Genomic DNA, 17955 nt, shown 5'->3' on the forward strand with positions numbered 1-17955 from the left:
TTCACCGTATTGTCTATGATGCCAGCCACAATTGAACCCTTGTTAGATTGCGATACTGGCGGCCAAAGGAAGTCTCTGATGATAATAATAATAATGATATATATACAATCAATCTGTTAATTTCATATTTAATGTAGAAACTACCAGCGCATATATTCAACGGTTATGTAACATACTTAAACATGTTCTCTCATCCTTGACAAAGCTAAACTTTTCCACCAGCTGCAGCAATAGCACCCTCATCCGATATCATTTGAAATTCTTGAAAACGCTGCATGATCCTTTGGTTCATCTTGAGGTATTTATCCATACACCATGATGAGCACTTATCTTCCTTGTCGCGAACTGTCCGGACTGCAACAATAATAATGGAACGATTATACTTGAAACGGTTAAACAATGTTCTCGTTCAGCTAAGCGGCTACAAGAAGATCAACTTATTTTCAAAATGAATCCCTCTACGCAATTAATACTCGTCGAAAACAGAAATTCTGGTGACATATTATTTACATGTTAACTCGTGCGTACAAAATACTAAGCTAGGCTAAGCTATAGACAAAGTGCACCTGAATAAGACAGCTCTGAAATTTATCAGTCATCTTACTTCTGCAGGACCTCAGATGCAAACGGTTTAGCTTATTTCTCCTTTTACAATTAAGGAACCACCATTAATCCGCAGAGCTGGTATGTCTAACATTTGCGCACTGGTTTTGTTAGTTATTAACATTAATTATTAGAATACCATCGTAAATACAAACATGCATGAGAAACTAATAAATTGAACTGGTAACAGGTTAGACAGTCAAATTTGGCGCCATATGACGTCACTCTCTCATGACTATTTAAAAAAGGAATAGGAGCAGTCTTATGACGTTCTATTTTTGAACTCTTTCCTGACCAATGATGAACTGCACGATATATATATATATATATATATATATATATTGCTGTGCACCGCATACACCATACCACAACATAACGAACACCTTTCACAGTACAAAGCCCGAGTCGTTTGTCCAATATCGAATTCCGAACATGGCTTCACATTGATAAAAACGAACCATACCCACCGGTGAAATCGTGCACGCAGTCGTTAAAGCACAACTCTGTCAGTTTATTATAGTTCATGAGGAAATCCTTGAACTGTTGGATCTGCTCATCGCCAGCGGTCGGAGGTGGGCCTGTAGGGGCCATTGTGATATACGCAGTGGCAAATTATTTTACCGGATTCGTTACAATCCTATGCGGCAAATTCACGGAAGCTTGGCACGATTGCAGCCTATACAGCAATGTGTTGTGGTAAATTCGCGCAGCGGTAGATTGCAGCACCGCTGCTCTGTATACGGAGACCCTGGGAGAGACAGGTCTAGAAGCGCGCTAAAATACAATACAAACTAGGAAAGTGTTAGCAGATTGACAAACGACTTTGTCTACGAAAGATGAAAGATGCGTTTTAAAATTTGTGGTTTTGGCTTACTTTAAAGGGGCGCGACTCGATCAATGAAATTGGTTCAATGAGAGATATAATTTTTGTTGGTGTTGTTGTTGAAAAGCGTGAATGTTAGTTTTATCAAAAATACGTGTTCAGTTTCGTCCTTTGTAGGTGAGAATGACAAAACGAATTCGCCTTTCAAGCTTTCCTTGCTACATTGACTTCACATAGTAAAGCAGAAATTTACTTCACTCTTATTTGTTGATAATAATCATGTGTGAATAATCAATATCACTGCAAAAAGAAAAGCACTTCACGTATTGCGTCCACCACTGCATTGGCAGAGATGTAAAGTAACTTCTAAAGTGACTCTACCAGTGATTTGTTTTAAACTGAGTTGGCATGACCTTCGACCGATTTTTTTTTGTGAGGCACTCAATAATTTTTGTAATAAAATACTAATATTTAACAATAGTATTCTGTATCCATCCATTTTCTTCAAAATCACTGTATAAACATGTTGAGCCATTTTATGGCACACGTATTATTTCTTGACAGGATCTATCAATGATTTTTCAATCCATTATTTTTGTCTTCGTACACGAGGAGAACCAGGTTATCTTAGCGGTCGATTGCAGATCCCGAGAAACCTGCTATAACCCGTCAATCACGATACGACTTTTGTTATTGCAGATTGTCGCGCGTGTCGTAACCTGGCTTTGTCTTGCTATAGCCAAATTGCTCATATCGCAAAAGATGCCTTCTCCAGATGCAATAGTGATAGTTCACGCTGGAGTTGGGCGTCGTAGTGAACTTTCCGCTCGAGAAGTGTCTGAGCTCTGCGAGCGAGCAGCACATGGCGGCCGCTTGGTTGGATGCGCTACTGGAGATCCTACGGCAGCCGTTGTTGAAGCCATTCGCATTTTAGAAGAAAGCCCATACACCAATGCTGGAACAGGTCAGTTGTTTAAATACGATGGCAATAGCTCAATAACGGACTATCCTCAGGTAGCTTGATAAAGGCCCACATTGATACGTGTCCTACGTGAATAAACAAAACTACTTAAACATTTCCAAAGTTACTTATCACCAACTAAATTCACCTTATGAACGGGTACGTTTACTGCAACTCCTATTTGTATACAGAGCGTGAAAAAGTGTTTGCAGGATCAGAGGCTTGACACACACCGATCTAACGACAATTAATCTACCATCGTCATTTCAATCAAGTAGTTCTACAGCTTTCCTGAAATTTCATTTTAGGCCTGCAGCGATGTGCTGCCGTTGAAGAGCTGTAGAAATATTTTTCGCTGCAGCGTTACCTTTTATCACAATATGCCCATTCTTACGTTGAAAGATTGGTGTAAGCAATAAAGGTCGCAGCCGCCTTCCAGAAGGGCGATCTAACTTGTTATGTAGCTAATTCAAAATTGTTTCACCTGGCTAAAGACTACTTTGTGAAGCATATTGTGAAATAGTTAAGGCTTTTGCTGCCATTGAAGGAACCAAGCAAGCATTAATACCCACTGATTTGCTGTGATGTGATTAGGTGCCAACGTTAATCGCGAATGTGTTGTTGAATGCGATGCGAGCCTTATCGAGGGGTGGTCTCAGCGCGGAGGATCTGTTGGCGCCGTTCCTTCGGTCTCCAACGCGATCCTGATCACACAGAAAATGGTATCTAAGCCAAAAAGTCCTGCTTGCCTCGTTGGTCCTGGGGCACTTTCATGGTTCCGGGCAAATGGCGGAGAGATGCCTGAAAAAGAGCTCATTACAGGTCAACAGAGAAAGGTCAATAAACTTGCTCAATTTGCATTTTAATTTAAACTATTTAAGTTCTCCTTGTAGTAGCTAGAATCTGCGTGGATATTGCATGTACTTTTCTGATAACGGTCGTTGCCTAATGTTGTCGTCATTTGCATTCGACGGTACTTGTCATATTAATCAGGCAGTATGGCTGTAAACAGAAAATGATTGCCTGCTCAAATTTAATTCAAGTCGTAGGCTTTTCATTTCGCTCTTATTGCAGATGTATGCAAAATACATGGCTGGTGCGACTACTGCAGCACGTGCAAAGGCAACTCCCGCAACAGAAACCCCCTCGCAAGCTCCTGGCGGGAGTGGCGAATCAGAAAGTTCACAAAATAAGTTTCGTATGGATACAGTAGGTGCAATTGCGCTGGTTAGAGGCCGCATAGCTGCCGGAGTCTCTAGCGGTGGTATCTTTCTCAAGCATCCCGGACGGGTTGGACAAGCGGGAGTTTACGGAGCGGGCTGTTGGGCTAATCGCACAGTGGGTGTATCTACGTCAGGTAAGTCAGGTTTTCCTACGAAATGCGGAAAGCCAACGATTTTGTGTCTAGACGGTAGATACAGCCCTACGCATAGTACAGAATCAATGCTTTTATTTTCCGAGGGCCGATGTTCGCTTAAACATTTATTTGAACATCAACATGATTTAATAAACGACTGATAGTATTAGGTGGTTAAGCGTTCAGCGGGTTAGAAAGGCACTGCGGCAGTATTTAGAATTTGAGATAACAAACGATGCCTATATTATAGGTTATGCGCAGTTTTATTTGAATACGTTTCTCATCGTATTGTTGTCCAGGGTCAGGTGAGCATCTCATTCGTACTATGCTGGCAAGTCGTTGTGTTGCCGCTCTCGATACTGCGGTCAAGAAGAAACCTGACGATGGTGATGGCAACAGCGAGATTGAAGATCTTCCACCCGCTATGAAGCTAAAGGTACTGTCAATACTTGGAAAAGAAATTGCTGTTCATTACGAATCGAATCGACCTCCACATGCAAGCAACGCGTTCCTCTTTAGAAAAATATCTGCTTGTCTAGCTTTGTTCCGAGTCCAATTGTGGTTGATGTTTGTTCCTTAGTTGTGCGAGATTCTCACATTATCTATACAAGTGTTTTGTCAGAAAAGGATTTGATGATTACACTTGAGACATTTCAAGCTTTCAGGTTTTGGTCCGCAGGATTTTTAGTGGTCCTTCTGATACTACGAGCTACTAAGACATCTCAGAAGCAGAAATGATTATTATATATGTCAGTCAAATTGCAGTTAGGTAAAGTTGTTGATAGATCACATTCACAATGTTCATTTTAATGGTTTCAGAATTTTCTGCAAACAGAATTTGTTGAAGCAACCTGTTTACGCGGTGAAGGTATCGGCGGTATGGCCGCAGGAGTAATAGGTAGGTAACTTGAAAATTTAACAAGTTTTTTTTTCGAAAGGTGTTAAACTAGCCTTCAGGAAACTCAGCTGTATAGTTGTATTGTTGCCCAAGCTTGAGAAGAGAATTCAGATTCATCTTCTGCTGTGTGGAATTACATGGGACCGGTGTATTTCTACCGGGATGTGTGCTAATTTAACCATGTGCCTTACGAAAGTCTGGAGCAGATGGCAACCAAATGGGTAAAAGCTTCTCCTTTTTGGTGTTGAACCAGCAGATCCCTCTTGCCTTTACAGTTGCACACATCATAGATGTCCAGCGATTTTGGGTCGAGAATTTAGAAAAGCTGCAGTCCCTATTAGTTTTATGCGGCAGAGACGTTAACAAACAAATGCAGCCACTTGACGAGGTACTTCACGCAGAAAACCCTTACATCAGATTATTCGTATAGCAGCTAAAAATGTTTCGCACCAGGCTTTCTTCGAAATTCATACATACAGATGGACATCGCGTGTAAATGATCAAAGCTAAAATAGCAGATTAGGTCGAACAATGTGTTAAGATTAAACACATTGTTTTTGAAACTCATCGGTGTCCTATAATGTATTGCAAGACTACATTGCTGCTTATAATAACCAGTGTAAAATCGAGGTGTTATTCCCGCGGCAACGGTCGGCATCACGATGTCTAAGCCTTTGGAGTTACTCTATAGGATAGTAAGCCTTCGATCAGCTTTACCAACTGTCACAAGGGGTCTGCCTATTGCAACGATACTTGGTCGGTCGATACAGCGATAAAATCGAAATTCCTTACGGTTAGAAATATACCCTTACTGGTGCTCCTCACGACGATGATGATGATGATGATTCGCAGGCGTTAATAAAAATAGATTTTTTCTTTGTTCAAGAACAGGCTTAGGTATGCGATGCAACACAGTAACGATGCACAAACGCGGCAAAGACGTCGATCGTTTGTTACGAAGGGTTACCAAGAGGGAAAGCGCTACGACTTTACAACTTAAGCCACAGAAATGCTTATCGATGCGGATATTGCGGACCGTACGAAAAATTCTGTATCAGCTTCTGTACAGCGTATGATTCTTCTACAAACCGGCACAAATCAGTATTTACTTGCCATGCTGGAAGATGCGTCACCGCTTGAAATGGTTTCTGAAACCATACGCGGAATTAGCCGCTAAGGTAGAAGAATCGCACTCCGCTAGAGTACAATGAGAATAATCCGAATTTATCAATTATGATTGGGTCATACCATACAACGCCTACATTCTTGCTTTCGAATGTCATGTTGACTTCGGTAAACTCGATCAACAAGTAGTGGGGATCGTCGGGTCGGGGTTATATGAATCTGTCTGTCTTCCCACGAAAAAGTTTGTTTCTTCGGAATATTAATACTGTAAAGCTCTGTCTTTAGTGCTTAAGGGTCAGTAAGTAATGCAGTTCAGGTGACTGCTCTTGTTCGATCGAATAGGGCGACCTACTTTGTGCAGCTAAGTATTCAACAAACAAAATAACTCTGTTTTTGCAATTTAGCAAAACGGGTGGATTAAAATCAAGTTGTATTTAGAGACTACTACAGGGAGATTACTATGAGGAATTATATAGGTCAATGTAATTTTGAACATCATGTATCACTATTAGTTATGTATATATATACGTATATATATACGTCGGGCATATACCGGAGTATCACACAAAGTTTCAATGATGCCTCTCGTCACTCAACAGAACAGAACTTCGTTTCGACTTAGGTGGAAATGTCGCAATCTATCCCGTAGCTGAATTGTCAGAACAATGCTCTTAGGATAACAAATTTTGTCGGTGGTTTTTTAAGACCTTTTCGCACATAAATCTATATTAATAAAATATGACTCTTCGCGTCAGCAGCACAGGCCGATAATAAGTTTGAGCAACTACACACAATAACATTATAACAACACCAAAAGATCCGCTATTACTCCAGGGGAAAACCTATTTATTTTCGGAAACAAGCGCTGTCCTATATACATCTCATTGCTGATGGCCATCCTCTCGCAAGGTTTAAGAACGTAAATCATCCCTTAAAAAGCAATATCTTACTTTAGTTGTCCGACAAAATAAATTTAATTAAATGTAGTGGTGCTGCTCAAGTGAACATGCTATTCCTTTGACTTATATACAAAAAAACAATTTATATTTAGGGGATATTCAACTAAAGATTATTATACTGATACTTGAGCGTCTAAATATTTGAGCTTTTCATTACAAAGTCATTACTGGCCCATAAAACTCCACCCTTGGGGGTTACAAGCCATACACACTCTGTGGGGCTTTACAAATGACTTGCGTTGACTAACTAATCGTCATGAGGTCGAGGAGTCTTTGGTGAACACATTATCACAGTTTCTTATAAATTTTTCTCAGTGCTCGCCTTAAGTAAATGATGGCATAAAGGCCGATATAGCTTAATTGCAGTAAATGACTATGTTGCCTCACCGAAAATAAGGACATTATCAATTCCATTCTGTACGTATTAAATAAATACATGAAATTCTCCAATACATGAGTGACAAGCTGCCCTTCTGCATCTTGCAGTGCACTTGCTACGCCTCCACAGTCGGATGTTATCCAAATCAAAAAGAAAAAGCTGACAACATTATGTGATCTTCAATATACGTTTGCAAGAATGTCTCTCTATATCAACACAATGAATCTTTGTGGTGACCATCCTTTAAGGTGTACGCAATTGTTTGTTGCTCAGTGGTGATCTTTATTTTATGTAATTATTCGTATTATTATAGTGCTTATCGTCAGTATTAGCGAAAATGTAATAAACACTATCAACATTTAAAAAAAAGCCTACTCGCAGATGATTTGACACGATCGTACGTACCAGCGTGCCTCAAGCGTTTCCAGATCCGTTTGCAACCGTTTTAGGGATGATGAAGGCCCGTCAAACTCACGAAGCGGCTCGGGGTTGCTGTAACTGATAGTAAAATACATAGGAGCGGACTAGGAGGAACGGTATAATTCTGCCTGTTACCAGTAATCACATACGATCACCCCTTGCGTATCCAGAATAAGCTTACGGACTCCAGTAAGCGGGTACAAGACTTCGGCGGGGCGATATTAACATCCGGCTGCCAATCATCCCAACAGCTACTTTAAAATTCAGTAAAAATCTCTGACGTACTTTTGAAGCAAGACATCATCAACAATCGCGAATCATTTTGAAATGGTACTGTGTACGTGTTTGGCTGGACATCGATATTCGATGGGTTTCGTTAACCGGCCCGAAGGCACAGGAAAATGCTTTCCCGACAAACTTCATTTTTGCCAATAATAAGGCCGTTAAGCAAGTGGTAGTAGCCGTTGCGTCATCTGGGATTATATCCAGGTAAATGCCTATAAATACTCCAAGTATGAGGTACATATTTTAGGCGAGGAAGGTGCTACATTGGACCAACAAGGCTGTTCAATTGTGGTTAGGGTTTGATGATCAGTAGAGATTGCTTTAATGCATCCGATGATACAGTGTGTAATCTATGTAGAACCTTAACTGTCTATTCAAGATTTTCGTAAATGATTACGCATTGTTAGAAAAGTTTAGGATAATATTGAAAATGTCTACATTAGAAATACATACCTGTGAAACTTTTTTTTAGAAAACTATAAGAATATATTTAACCTAGTAATGCGTGTGTTACCTGCTTCTAAGTGGGTGTTAGTGAGCATAAATTGTCCGAATGGGGGTATCACACTTCTTGGAATTATTGTGGCTCAGGAAGGCATTGTGTTAAATTTTCAGACAGCATTTGCCCGCCGTAATCCACAATTATACGAGTTTTATATAGGTACGTATTAGTATCTCTTTGCTAATCACATAATCAGTAAAACAGACAACGCCTGTGTTGATTCCTCCCCGGAAACTATTAAAGAATATTAGAGACGTAACAAATGATGTCGGCAGTACCCATGTTATGAGGATCGTGTCTCCCATCATTTTTTTGAGAAATTTAGATCCTTCGAAGTTTGCTACAAAATTCGCACGATTATTCTCAAGCTTTACAATAATTTCATCACCGACACGTTTCAAGGTCCTCTAATAAACATTAGTGTATATTGAAGCCACGTTTTAACGTAATGTTGCTATAAAGACAGACGATGAAAAACATCCTAATCTGCTTAGATAAATAGATGTTTAACCGAATCCTACTTCATGCCTACAAAACGCAGAAGTTCACCTAAATGAAGGCAATCATTGTTTGCCAGGACGTTTTCGTAATCATGTTTTCCATAATCTAACACAATACGCGATTATTGCTCAGATAAAAGATACCTAGTTTTGGTGAGGTTCTCTAACTTTAAAAAGTAGATGATCAGTAGATATGACTTAAAATGAAGGAATGCGTTAAATTATTCAGGTATAAGGCTATCGTTTTACGAAACATTAAGCGATTACAAGCAGACCCAGCGGACCTCGAAATTGAATCATTTTTGAACTACGTGCCGCCGGCAGACGAAGTTCGACTGGTTAAGACTCCAACCTTCTAGAATTCTGTAAGTAAACAGGTTGAGCTTACTTGATGAGAAACAAGTTTGAACGGAAAAGCACATTTTTTTCTCGAAAACTGACGCTCAGGGCTCAGGTCTTCCGAAGGCCACAGCGCTCCGGAAATTCATCAAAAATATTAGACAAAGAGGCTTTAAGCCAAAGCACGGTACATGAGTGGTGCAAATGTTTCAATAGCGGTGACTGGAGGGCGACTGGAGTGTTGAAGATTAGCCAGGAACTGATTAGATGCAAGAACCCAAAGAATGAGAAAGCATTGTCACAATCGAGAGGATTCTCTCCAAGAGGAGAGCTTGAAGTTTGTGAAGTCCGTTGAAACGGGCTTTTCGCGTGTAGCAATTACGGAATTCTAACCCAAATATTGGAAATACAGAAGCTGAGAAAAAATGGGTTATCCGTGAGTCAAATCGGGTTCTGTTGGAAATACGTATAATGTACTCCATATATAATTGGTAAAGTTTTAATCAACAAAAAAACCGCTATTCAATCGTCAGAAACAAGGTAGTGGTGTAGCGTCATCCTAGAGAGAACCTGTGTACGGTGACAGTGCCGAATAGGTTTAGACATAAAATGATGGTAGCATTTGTAATGGGCAATGGAGACATCTGCCACAGTAGGAGACTCGTCATAAAAGAACAACGAATACAGCTCACTATCTCGAAGTCTTCAAGAGACTCATAGACTACAGGTATAACAATTACTTAATGACGGAGTCGGCTCTCGCTGCCATGGCTCAATTACTTACAAAATTGAGCAAAGAAATATTGAGGAACGTCAGCCTCGACCTGCTGGTGCTTCCGACCCATGAAATTACGGGGTTTTCGATACCCTTAAAATGGCAAAAGTTGGTCCGGCATACTTCATTATCGATTCAGCTCGATAAGCCATAGGTAGAGGAAATACATGTGTGAACGCGAATGGTAGATGTACAGCTGTCAGAAAACTGCCAGAGCGCTAGGGCAAATACGTACAAATAGGAGGGTATTTCAACAAATCAGGAATAAGAAATCTTCATTCTAACTCAACTACTTAAGAAGTTGTTCATTGCCAAAGTCCATCGGATTCGTTTGTAACAGCCTAATTCACTAAGAAAGAATAAGGAAGTTTATTTTGTTACAGACACATTGTGAAGAAAGAGAAACCATTACGTGCAATCATATAACCATGCCTATGCACTATATTCATAAATAGATAAAATAGCAACTAAATTCTAAGAAGAGCAACTTCAGTTTATTTGTTATAGTGTTTACGATTGTGTCTAAGGCTGGTAGACGATATAACAGAACGTGTCTATTTCTGAGACTCGGGAACTAAAGAATTTGAGCTTATCTACATCTAGGAGATTTCGGAAATACTATATAATTTCATTTTATAGCAGCTTTATATTTTAAATGCGACATAAATTATTTTTTTGTTAGCGGTTCTTTTCCGCGTTTCTCACGGTGTACACGTAAGTGGGGTTTTGGCTAATTTTTATCATTAACAAACTGAAGAATTACTGAAAACTCGAGTATCTTTATCTAACATATGAACCGTATGCGTAAACGTATATATCAAAGGTCGTGGATAAGGAATGACATATTTATTGGGAATATTTTAGCTCCTTTGCTTCGAAATTTGTTGGTCAAACTAATGTGTATATTAAATTCAATAGATAAGCAAATGAGCTATAATTCGAACTATGGATTCTTTCTTAGTTTTAGTATTATAATAAGGTATTAGATATAAATGAAGTACATTCTGACGAAGGTTTTGCTTATGCAGCCCGATAATTTAATTGTCGAATTGCGTAACATCATCCGATTTATCTATGTCCTTTCAGGTCTTATATATGACGACGAGCTGGAGTTGTGCGATCTTGTATGGGCGCATACCACCGCTAGCTTCATCCTCGCGTTCGCTGGCCCAGGGACGCCAAAAGAAGTTCTGAGTTCGGAAGTATGCCCACAGCACAATATCGAAACAGTTGACAAAATAGAAGTTTATGCTAGCGGAACGACGCTGCGGCTCTCTGAAGATTAAGATACAAAGTATAATCTTTCTTCTACTGTATATAAAATTGTAACATATTACGCCTTTTATATTTTGTGCGCTTTTTGATATTAGATGCAGATGCTGAAATTTGCGGGTGTTTACGGATATACTTTTTTGTTTGGTCCACTTGCTAGTCGCTCTTTGATAATTTAAGGACGGCTAGCTCACAATAGGTCAATTCTATAGAACTGAAAAGTTATAATAGTTTGCTACCGCTGCGAGGCGTAGTCATGGATTTGAATTAATGTAGATTACCAGGGTAAGGCTAGTTTGACCTCTGCAGTGCAGCAACTCTCTTGTACTTTTCTTTTTTCTAGCTAAAGAGCAAGCTCATCTCCAAGCTACCGGCATCAATAAGTACATAAGATACCTCGATAGATATCGCTAAAACACGTACATTGTTTCTGTAGTTTTTGTCTACGCTGATTGTGAAATAGTCTAAAAAATCCACTGAAGCGCAGAGTGTGTTTTGACGTTAAAGTGATAGTCTGTTACTGAAGACTTTGCTTGTTTTCTACCGACAGAGTCAGCCTGTCTGAAGTATCATCAACCACCCTAGATTTTGATCTGCATATAAATTTGTTTATAGGACTTTTGATGTTATTGCCATAGTTATTGTGGCTGCAAGATTCTGATGTCTCATTCAGTAACTTTCCTCGCGCCTACCAATGACGAGGAAAAGCTGACTATGGGAGTTGTCGCTATGCACCACATGTTGACCGCGATTCGGTCTCTTTGTACAGGACTGAACATTCGCTTGAGTTGAATCCCACCCTAAAAGTCTACACGGAGAACAACGATATCCACGATTTACTTGACGCGCAAGGTAAATACAGCGCATGCCAGTCGATAAAGAGCGACGGCCGCGAACGTGAGAGGTAGATAAACGAAGGGGTCAACCCAGAAGGCGACCGCGGAACCTTCGATGCTCCAGAACTGAGTTAGAACGATGCGCTGGGAATGGCGTTAACGCAGTACACAATGTACTTAGCATTTTGATCCGACTATTCCATTGTACAACGGTTCGTCCTGCAAACAGGAATCGAGGCTAAAATGAAAAAAAAAATTGCTCCAAATGCTCGAAGTAAAGTTGAAGTATAGTAGTCGTTCGTCGAGACCTGTTCGCTCGTCAATCTATTTTTGCCATTAGACTAGTAGCTTGTACAATACAATATACGAAGATGAACTTCTTGGACTATTCCTTCTCTTACGTGCAGCCTGTTGCTATTTTAAGCGTTCCTTTTGCGTTAACCATCGTAACTATAAAGCGGTTCGAATCATTTCTGTGATATACGTGCGCGTGTATATAGAAACAAACTATCCCGTCCACAAATTGGCCGACTACTTGTCGCTAACGTATACCTCTGCAAACGCGTACCTTTACCAGCACGTACCATCGAGAGCCGCCAGCCGCGCTGTACCCATCAACTCGCTATCGGCAGTGGACCCTACCCGACGGGGCGGAGCTTTAGCTTTGTTTGCCGTCCCAACCAGCGAAGGGACGGCATACGCTTTCGACTCGAAGCGGCCGAAACGTCGAGCGGGTTGGCCGAACGAAGTTTTTCTAGCGCCCGGTTGGTTTAGCGCTTGCCTGATGAGCGCTGACGCTGCTGTACTAGTGTTGGGTTTGTCTTTTGACGTTCCCGCCCGCGACGAGGTAGAAAAGCGGCGCGATTTAGTTATGGCTATAGTCACCGTTGTCATCATCGTCGTCGTCGTCGTCGTCGTCGTCGTCGTCGTCGAGGCTAAACGTGCTGCTTCTGTTGATGTTGTCCTATTTTTCACCCCACCAGTGTGCGAGATAGCGAAGCTGATTGTTGCCGTCGATAACATCACCGCCGATTGTCGCGCCGTGTTGTACTTGTTGCGGTGAAAGCGCGGCTGAGGTCTTTCTGCTTGTCTATAGCGAACTGTCGCTCTTCATCTGTTTTTCGTTCTTTGCTGTAAGGCGCTGTTCCGCTGTTATTTGGTTTGTTGCTGGTTTTGTTCAGCCTGGTTCACTCCAGTTATATGCAGGCATAGTGCTGTGCTTGGCACTTCAATTGAACCTCGACTTCGTCGCCATGGCAGCGGCGGCAACCGCGGACTCGCTGCTTTAAGGATCTTCTATTACAGGCCATTGGTGGCAAGTGGAGACAGGTACTCATACGCGCTAATACAACGGAGACAAAGCGCAGATCTACTAACACACATTATCTACTATACGCGTTAATATATGCAACACGCTTACGCAGTGAAGAAACCTGGGCAGCAGTGATACTCAAATATACTCTCCGCAAGCGTGATCAGAGGCAGTTATCAAAGATAAGCTAATGAGCCGACTGTATATTGTGTACCACTGACGTCTGCAATTTCCGGTACTCCCTTCAGATATTGTACAACTGACGTATGAACTCTTAGGTACGCGCCATCAGCCAAGTGTCTCCTCGGTGCACCTGTAGATGAACTCATAGAAGCAGGAGATGAAATAGCGCCGCGTGGCGTCTACGTTAATTGGTACGGCAGAAATCAGTAACCGAAAATAGCTCAGATTTGACAAAGCCTTTTAGATAAAGGGAGAAAACAAAAATGGTGGCAGGATGTGGGGTTTGCTTGCTAACTGTATCGCTCACTTCTGTGGGACTATAAAGAGAGCAGTCACGTCAATTAGTCTATTAAGGACTTAGCACAAGACAAATGTCAATCCAACAGGTGACCAAGAAGGACCAAACTCGAACCACACAGAAGACACACTGTGCGTGGATTAAGGTATTCATATGTTTATTAGGAAATTATTAAAAACAGATCGGAGTGATAAAGACACAATGTAAAGGTGAATGTGGAATAGCAGGCTTCATTAGCGATAGAATAAACTCTCGTGCGATTATAGGTCAGAAATCAGGTGCGACATTCGGGTGAAAATTTAATTGTAGGTTGGATCAGGTTTTTGGAACGTACTTCAGTGATCCATGGAACTGTAGATTATGGAAGAAGTAATTACCTCGCCGCATGTTTCCTTATTGGATTTCGAACTATGGACAAAGTTTCGTGAAGTTACTAATGAGATGATTGTTACTAAGAGTGGACGGTAAGTCGTTCGATGGATATCTCCTGATTAAACCGGTTGATTTGCCAGATTAAAAAGCAGTTTTCGAAATTAATTCCCGTTAACTGGTAAAGTGGTCCACTTTTAGGCCAGTAAAATTAGAGTGGTTAGGTGCGCGTCAATGCTATGTTTTTACACTAGTCACGTACACTTCACACCAGACATCATTAAGGTGGTGTGCCCCTGAGTTCGTAATTTACCAGCTTTTCATGGGTCTTTTGTTAACTACGAAGGCCTCAAATGAAGAATCCTATTTAGGTGAAAAACGGCTTGAATCGTATTGTTTTTCTGTCCAGCCATAAACATGTATATATATAGGTTGTTATTCCGTGTTATAGTAATATAAGTGTATAACACAGAATAAGAACCTATACGAACCTACGAACCTATACGAACGAATTAAGTCGGACAGAACTAACCGAAAATGGCTTGGCTTAGAGTTTATATTAGCTCAGTAATATAAATAAATTGAGAGTCAGTAACAATGGAAAAATGTATGAGAGAAACAAGTGTGTGCACAGTAGGAAATTTCTGCATGGAAAAGTAGCTTCGTGTTATCCCCATTAGAAAATCATTTCATCATTTTTAAATCTGACAGGGAATAGGAGAGAATAAAATGTATTTCTCCTGGTTCCTGCTTTCTGGTGGTGCCTTTATAACGATCCATTGTATGCACAATGTTCATAATGAACTGCAATGGCGTTCAGGTAGGTATTACGATATGATCCGACTAGTAATGTATAAAAGGAATTCAATAAATTCAGTTCAACGTTGAAGTTTCATCGATAAAGTAAATAACTATACTCCGTGGTAAAATACGTACTCATCGACATTAAACGCCCGATCGAACGATATATGCACGTAGATATCGAGTTTACAGCGTGAGAGTATGACATCCAGTCGTGCCGATAAACATTATTTCGAACGGCTCGTTTCCTATACAAAACCAAGTTACTATGCCCAATTTAGAATCAGAACTACAACATATTTTAATATGGGAACAAATAGTTACTGTCCTATTATTAGCACACAACTTCTCGGCCTTTTGGTTAAGATCAAAGTGTACATATCCACCCGGAAAGCTTTGTCCAATATAGCACTTGCATAGTCTATCTAACTCAATATAGGAACATAAGATCCATAAAGACCAAGACGAAGACTATGTTTCAAGTATAGCTCGTTATGTTAACACGATTAATAAAAGGGTGTCAGGCTGATTGACGACCATTTTATGTTTCACGTTTGACGACAAAGCCTTTTTTGAGTTCGTCGAAGATTAGAAAAGGACCAACCTTTTAGCTATACTTCGATAAGGTAAAGCACTCCACGCAATTCGAGGGTCTTTCACGAGTTGCTGGAATTTGGAACCCAATGGTAATTATTAAACTGTCCGACTATTCTAAACGAATCATTAGAATATGAGAATTTGTACTTACGTGCACTTTCTCTGCATTGAGTACTAAAAAACGAGTATGTCCAAACTTCGATATGGGAGATTGCGTGTAAACAATTCCTCTGAGCATTACTCAAGCGGTCCAAAGTTCCTTGGGAAACACCACCAGACAGTCAGCCAACATGCACAGGATAAATTTCCTTGGGCTTCATTATTGGGTGCTTTGCTTATCAGCATCCTGCCCTCAAAACGTGTTGGTGTCTTGAACTCGGTGTAAAAGACGGTGTTAACGCAACAATAATGTAACGTTCAGGCAGCGAGTAGCCTTTGAACATATAAAAGGCAATAAACCGACGGAAAGATCATGTTTAAGCGCTTGGCCTTTTTTTTCCTTTGAAACCGAACCGCTAAAATATTGTAACAGGATCTTGTACTGGTTCTAGTTTAAGCGGTGCAGAAATCTATAACGACTTTCAGTAATGTATGCTCTCAAAAGCAAACTAAATTAATGATCAAATAATTCCCACCTTTATTATGTAGAGATGTTCATTTATTTAGCATTATATTTAACATTCAGAGCTAGTACGAGTGTAACCACTGTCCTAGACCTTATAACTTAGGCACATTTAACCTACGACAATGAGTTTGTAACGTTTTACAGCGACTGTCAAAGGGGTAGGCGTGTCTTATTATAATCTGTTTGCCGCTGACAGAGCGGTAGATTACTATTGCGATGCAGGAAACTTTGCATACAAGGATTAGGGAAACTATTCGGCGTCTTGCTTTTTAGTATATAACTTCAGAGGCTGGATAAGGTTGGTCGGCTTGGCAATTTTGACAAACCTAGTTTTCAACGGTTCAATGATGAGCCAAATAACGGAAAAAATTATACAAAATAGGTTTTGCTGTTCGTTGGGTTCAATAAGTGCATTTTGACTATTTAAAAGATAATTTGAAATTGTCAGTGGCTGTTACTAATGATGCGGGGTAAATTATAAGATCGAGGGTTGTAGCGTTTCTGGCTTTGCTTTGGCCTAAAGTCGATAGTAAATAGTGACCCGTTCAGTAATGGGATTACTTACCTAGAGTTAGGTATTGACTAATCGCTCGTAACGAATATTGTACACACGAGAGTTATTTCACGCCATGTAAATAAGGATATTGTGGAAAAATTCAAGCTGCAGGGTTTCGGGTAAAAGGTTTAACCTCGATGAGCCATAATATATTTTACGTTTACATGAGGCCTGTGACGAAAACCGAAGGTCTCTGGCCGCCTTTATTTTAATTTGCGTTCTAATGTTACTGCTACAGAATTGCTTTTTAGAGGTTTTATCAGTTTACCAGCGCTCTATCGCTATAGCCGATCACACACACTTGTCGCTTCCACAACAGGCCTTGGCACCGCTTTTTGGCATTGTTTCAAGGATCTGTCAGGACGGGGCATTTGGTACGAGTAATCCGGAGGGACCGAGTAGCAGAACGCATTTAGAGTATACCGGTTCCTTTTTCCTATTACTATTGCCGTCTTTATTGCAGGATCAAAATATGTTTACGTTCAAACCTTGCCCTAAGTAGGCAAACAAGTTACTGCAGCGCCCGCGCGAGTACAATTTACGAATACCCAGCAAACTCATAGACATGCGCGCCATATTAGCGCAGAATATGCCTTGCCACGATGCGCATCGAGATACAATGAAAAGACATTCGTGTAGTCAATTCATAGTCAATCATCCGATATCACTAATTTAGGATAATTTTGAGAGTTTTAAGTTTTCAAACGTACAGGCTTCTCAAGTTCATCGGTAGGTTGGTGTTACGGAATTTACTCATTTTTAGCTAAATTAATATACTGTATAACAGAGCATCCGACCAGTGTTATGGAGTTCACTTTACAATTGGGAAGGACACTGGCGAAACTATTTAACGCTGCAATTTTATTGTAAGTATTATTTGATTGAGCAGTTACGTGATAATACTTTCTATCTATGAGTTACTTCCGTAGCAAGCAATGCCTAGGGAAGTTCATAGTACAATTACCGTATAGGACATTTATGCATCTAAATAACTATATTAGTATTATACCTATCTATATTTTCGCGAATTATGTAGTCAATCGGATGCTCAGTTACGATGCACTCACTTGAATCAAAATGAATGAACTATGTAATAACAGCATGGTGATGAAGATAAGAAGCTTCTAAATTTGACATTGTAAGTGTGTTTTATTCTGTAACAAGTGACTAATTCACATTT

At 40.3% G+C, this 17955-nt stretch overlaps 3 protein-coding genes and 1 long non-coding RNA gene across 7 annotated transcripts in view; 3 read left to right on the forward strand and 1 right to left on the reverse strand.

The window, feature by feature from the left end:
• Nucleotides 1-102: 102 nt before the first annotated feature.
• Tim9a (translocase of inner membrane 9) lies at nt 103-1301 on the reverse strand. Its single transcript, XM_022850483.2, has 2 exons — nt 1071-1301; nt 103-354 (listed from the first exon to the last, which is right to left on the reverse strand). Exons 1-2 carry the CDS (start codon nt 1192-1194, stop codon nt 206-208), a joined length of 273 nt encoding a protein of 90 aa, XP_022706218.1. The 5' UTR covers nt 1195-1301; the 3' UTR covers nt 103-205.
• Nucleotides 1302-1422: 121 nt separating this feature from the next.
• LOC111270309 (threonine aspartase 1) lies at nt 1423-11271 on the forward strand. Of its 2 annotated transcripts, XM_022850461.2 has the most exons (7): nt 1430-1603; nt 2126-2390; nt 2982-3223; nt 3462-3744; nt 4044-4180; nt 4564-4642; nt 11013-11271. In XM_022850461.2, the coding sequence occupies exons 2-7, from the start codon at nt 2189-2191 to the stop codon at nt 11210-11212; spliced, it is 1143 nt and encodes a 380-aa protein (XP_022706196.1). In that variant the 5' UTR covers nt 1430-1603; nt 2126-2188; the 3' UTR covers nt 11213-11271. The 2 variants fall into 2 exon arrangements, with proteins under 2 accessions (XP_022706206.1, XP_022706196.1); XM_022850471.2 differs by lacking the exon at nt 4564-4642 and having other exon boundaries at nt 1423-1603.
• Nucleotides 6770-9317, forward strand: LOC111270342 (uncharacterized). Its single transcript, XR_002686258.2, has 3 exons — nt 6770-8014; nt 8426-8471; nt 9042-9317. It is a non-coding gene; the product is annotated as an uncharacterized LOC111270342 (long non-coding RNA).
• Nucleotides 11272-11359: 88 nt separating the features above from the next.
• Nucleotides 11360-17955, forward strand: part of LOC111270283 (uncharacterized) — a 13991-nt gene continuing 7395 nt past the window's right edge. The window contains exon 1 of one of the 3 annotated variants that reach the window (XM_022850431.2): nt 11360-14291. In XM_022850431.2, the coding sequence (XP_022706166.1) occupies nt 14188-14291 (104 nt within the window). In that variant the 5' untranslated portion in view covers nt 11360-14187. Of the gene's footprint in view, nt 14292-17377; nt 17642-17955 lie in introns of those variants that run through there. The other 2 variants (XM_022850437.2, XM_022850439.2) reach the window with 2 other exon arrangements.

This window comes from Varroa jacobsoni, unplaced genomic scaffold, assembly GCF_002532875.2.
Source record: "Varroa jacobsoni isolate VJ856 unplaced genomic scaffold, vjacob_1.0 scaffold_159, whole genome shotgun sequence".
NCBI lineage: Eukaryota > Metazoa > Arthropoda > Arachnida > Mesostigmata > Varroidae > Varroa > Varroa jacobsoni.

What these genes read in the sequence shown, in the direction of transcription:
- Tim9a (XM_022850483.2), bottom strand. Translation starts at nt 1,194, where the DNA reads ATGGCCCCTACAGGCCCACCTCCGACCGCTGGCGATGAGCAGATCCAA. An exon ending in CTGCGTGCACGATTTCACCG is followed by an intron (nt 355 to 1,070) that starts GTGGGTATGGTT and finishes TTATTGTTGCAG; the next exon opens with TCCGGACAGTTCGCGACAAG.
- LOC111270309 (XM_022850461.2), top strand. Translation starts at nt 2,189, where the DNA reads ATGCCTTCTCCAGATGCAATAGTGATAGTTCACGCTGGAGTTGGGCGT. An exon ending in ATACACCAATGCTGGAACAG is followed by an intron (nt 2,391 to 2,981) that starts GTCAGTTGTTTA and finishes TGATGTGATTAG; the next exon opens with GTGCCAACGTTAATCGCGAA. An exon ending in CACCCGCTATGAAGCTAAAG is followed by an intron (nt 4,181 to 4,563) that starts GTACTGTCAATA and finishes TAATGGTTTCAG; the next exon opens with AATTTTCTGCAAACAGAATT.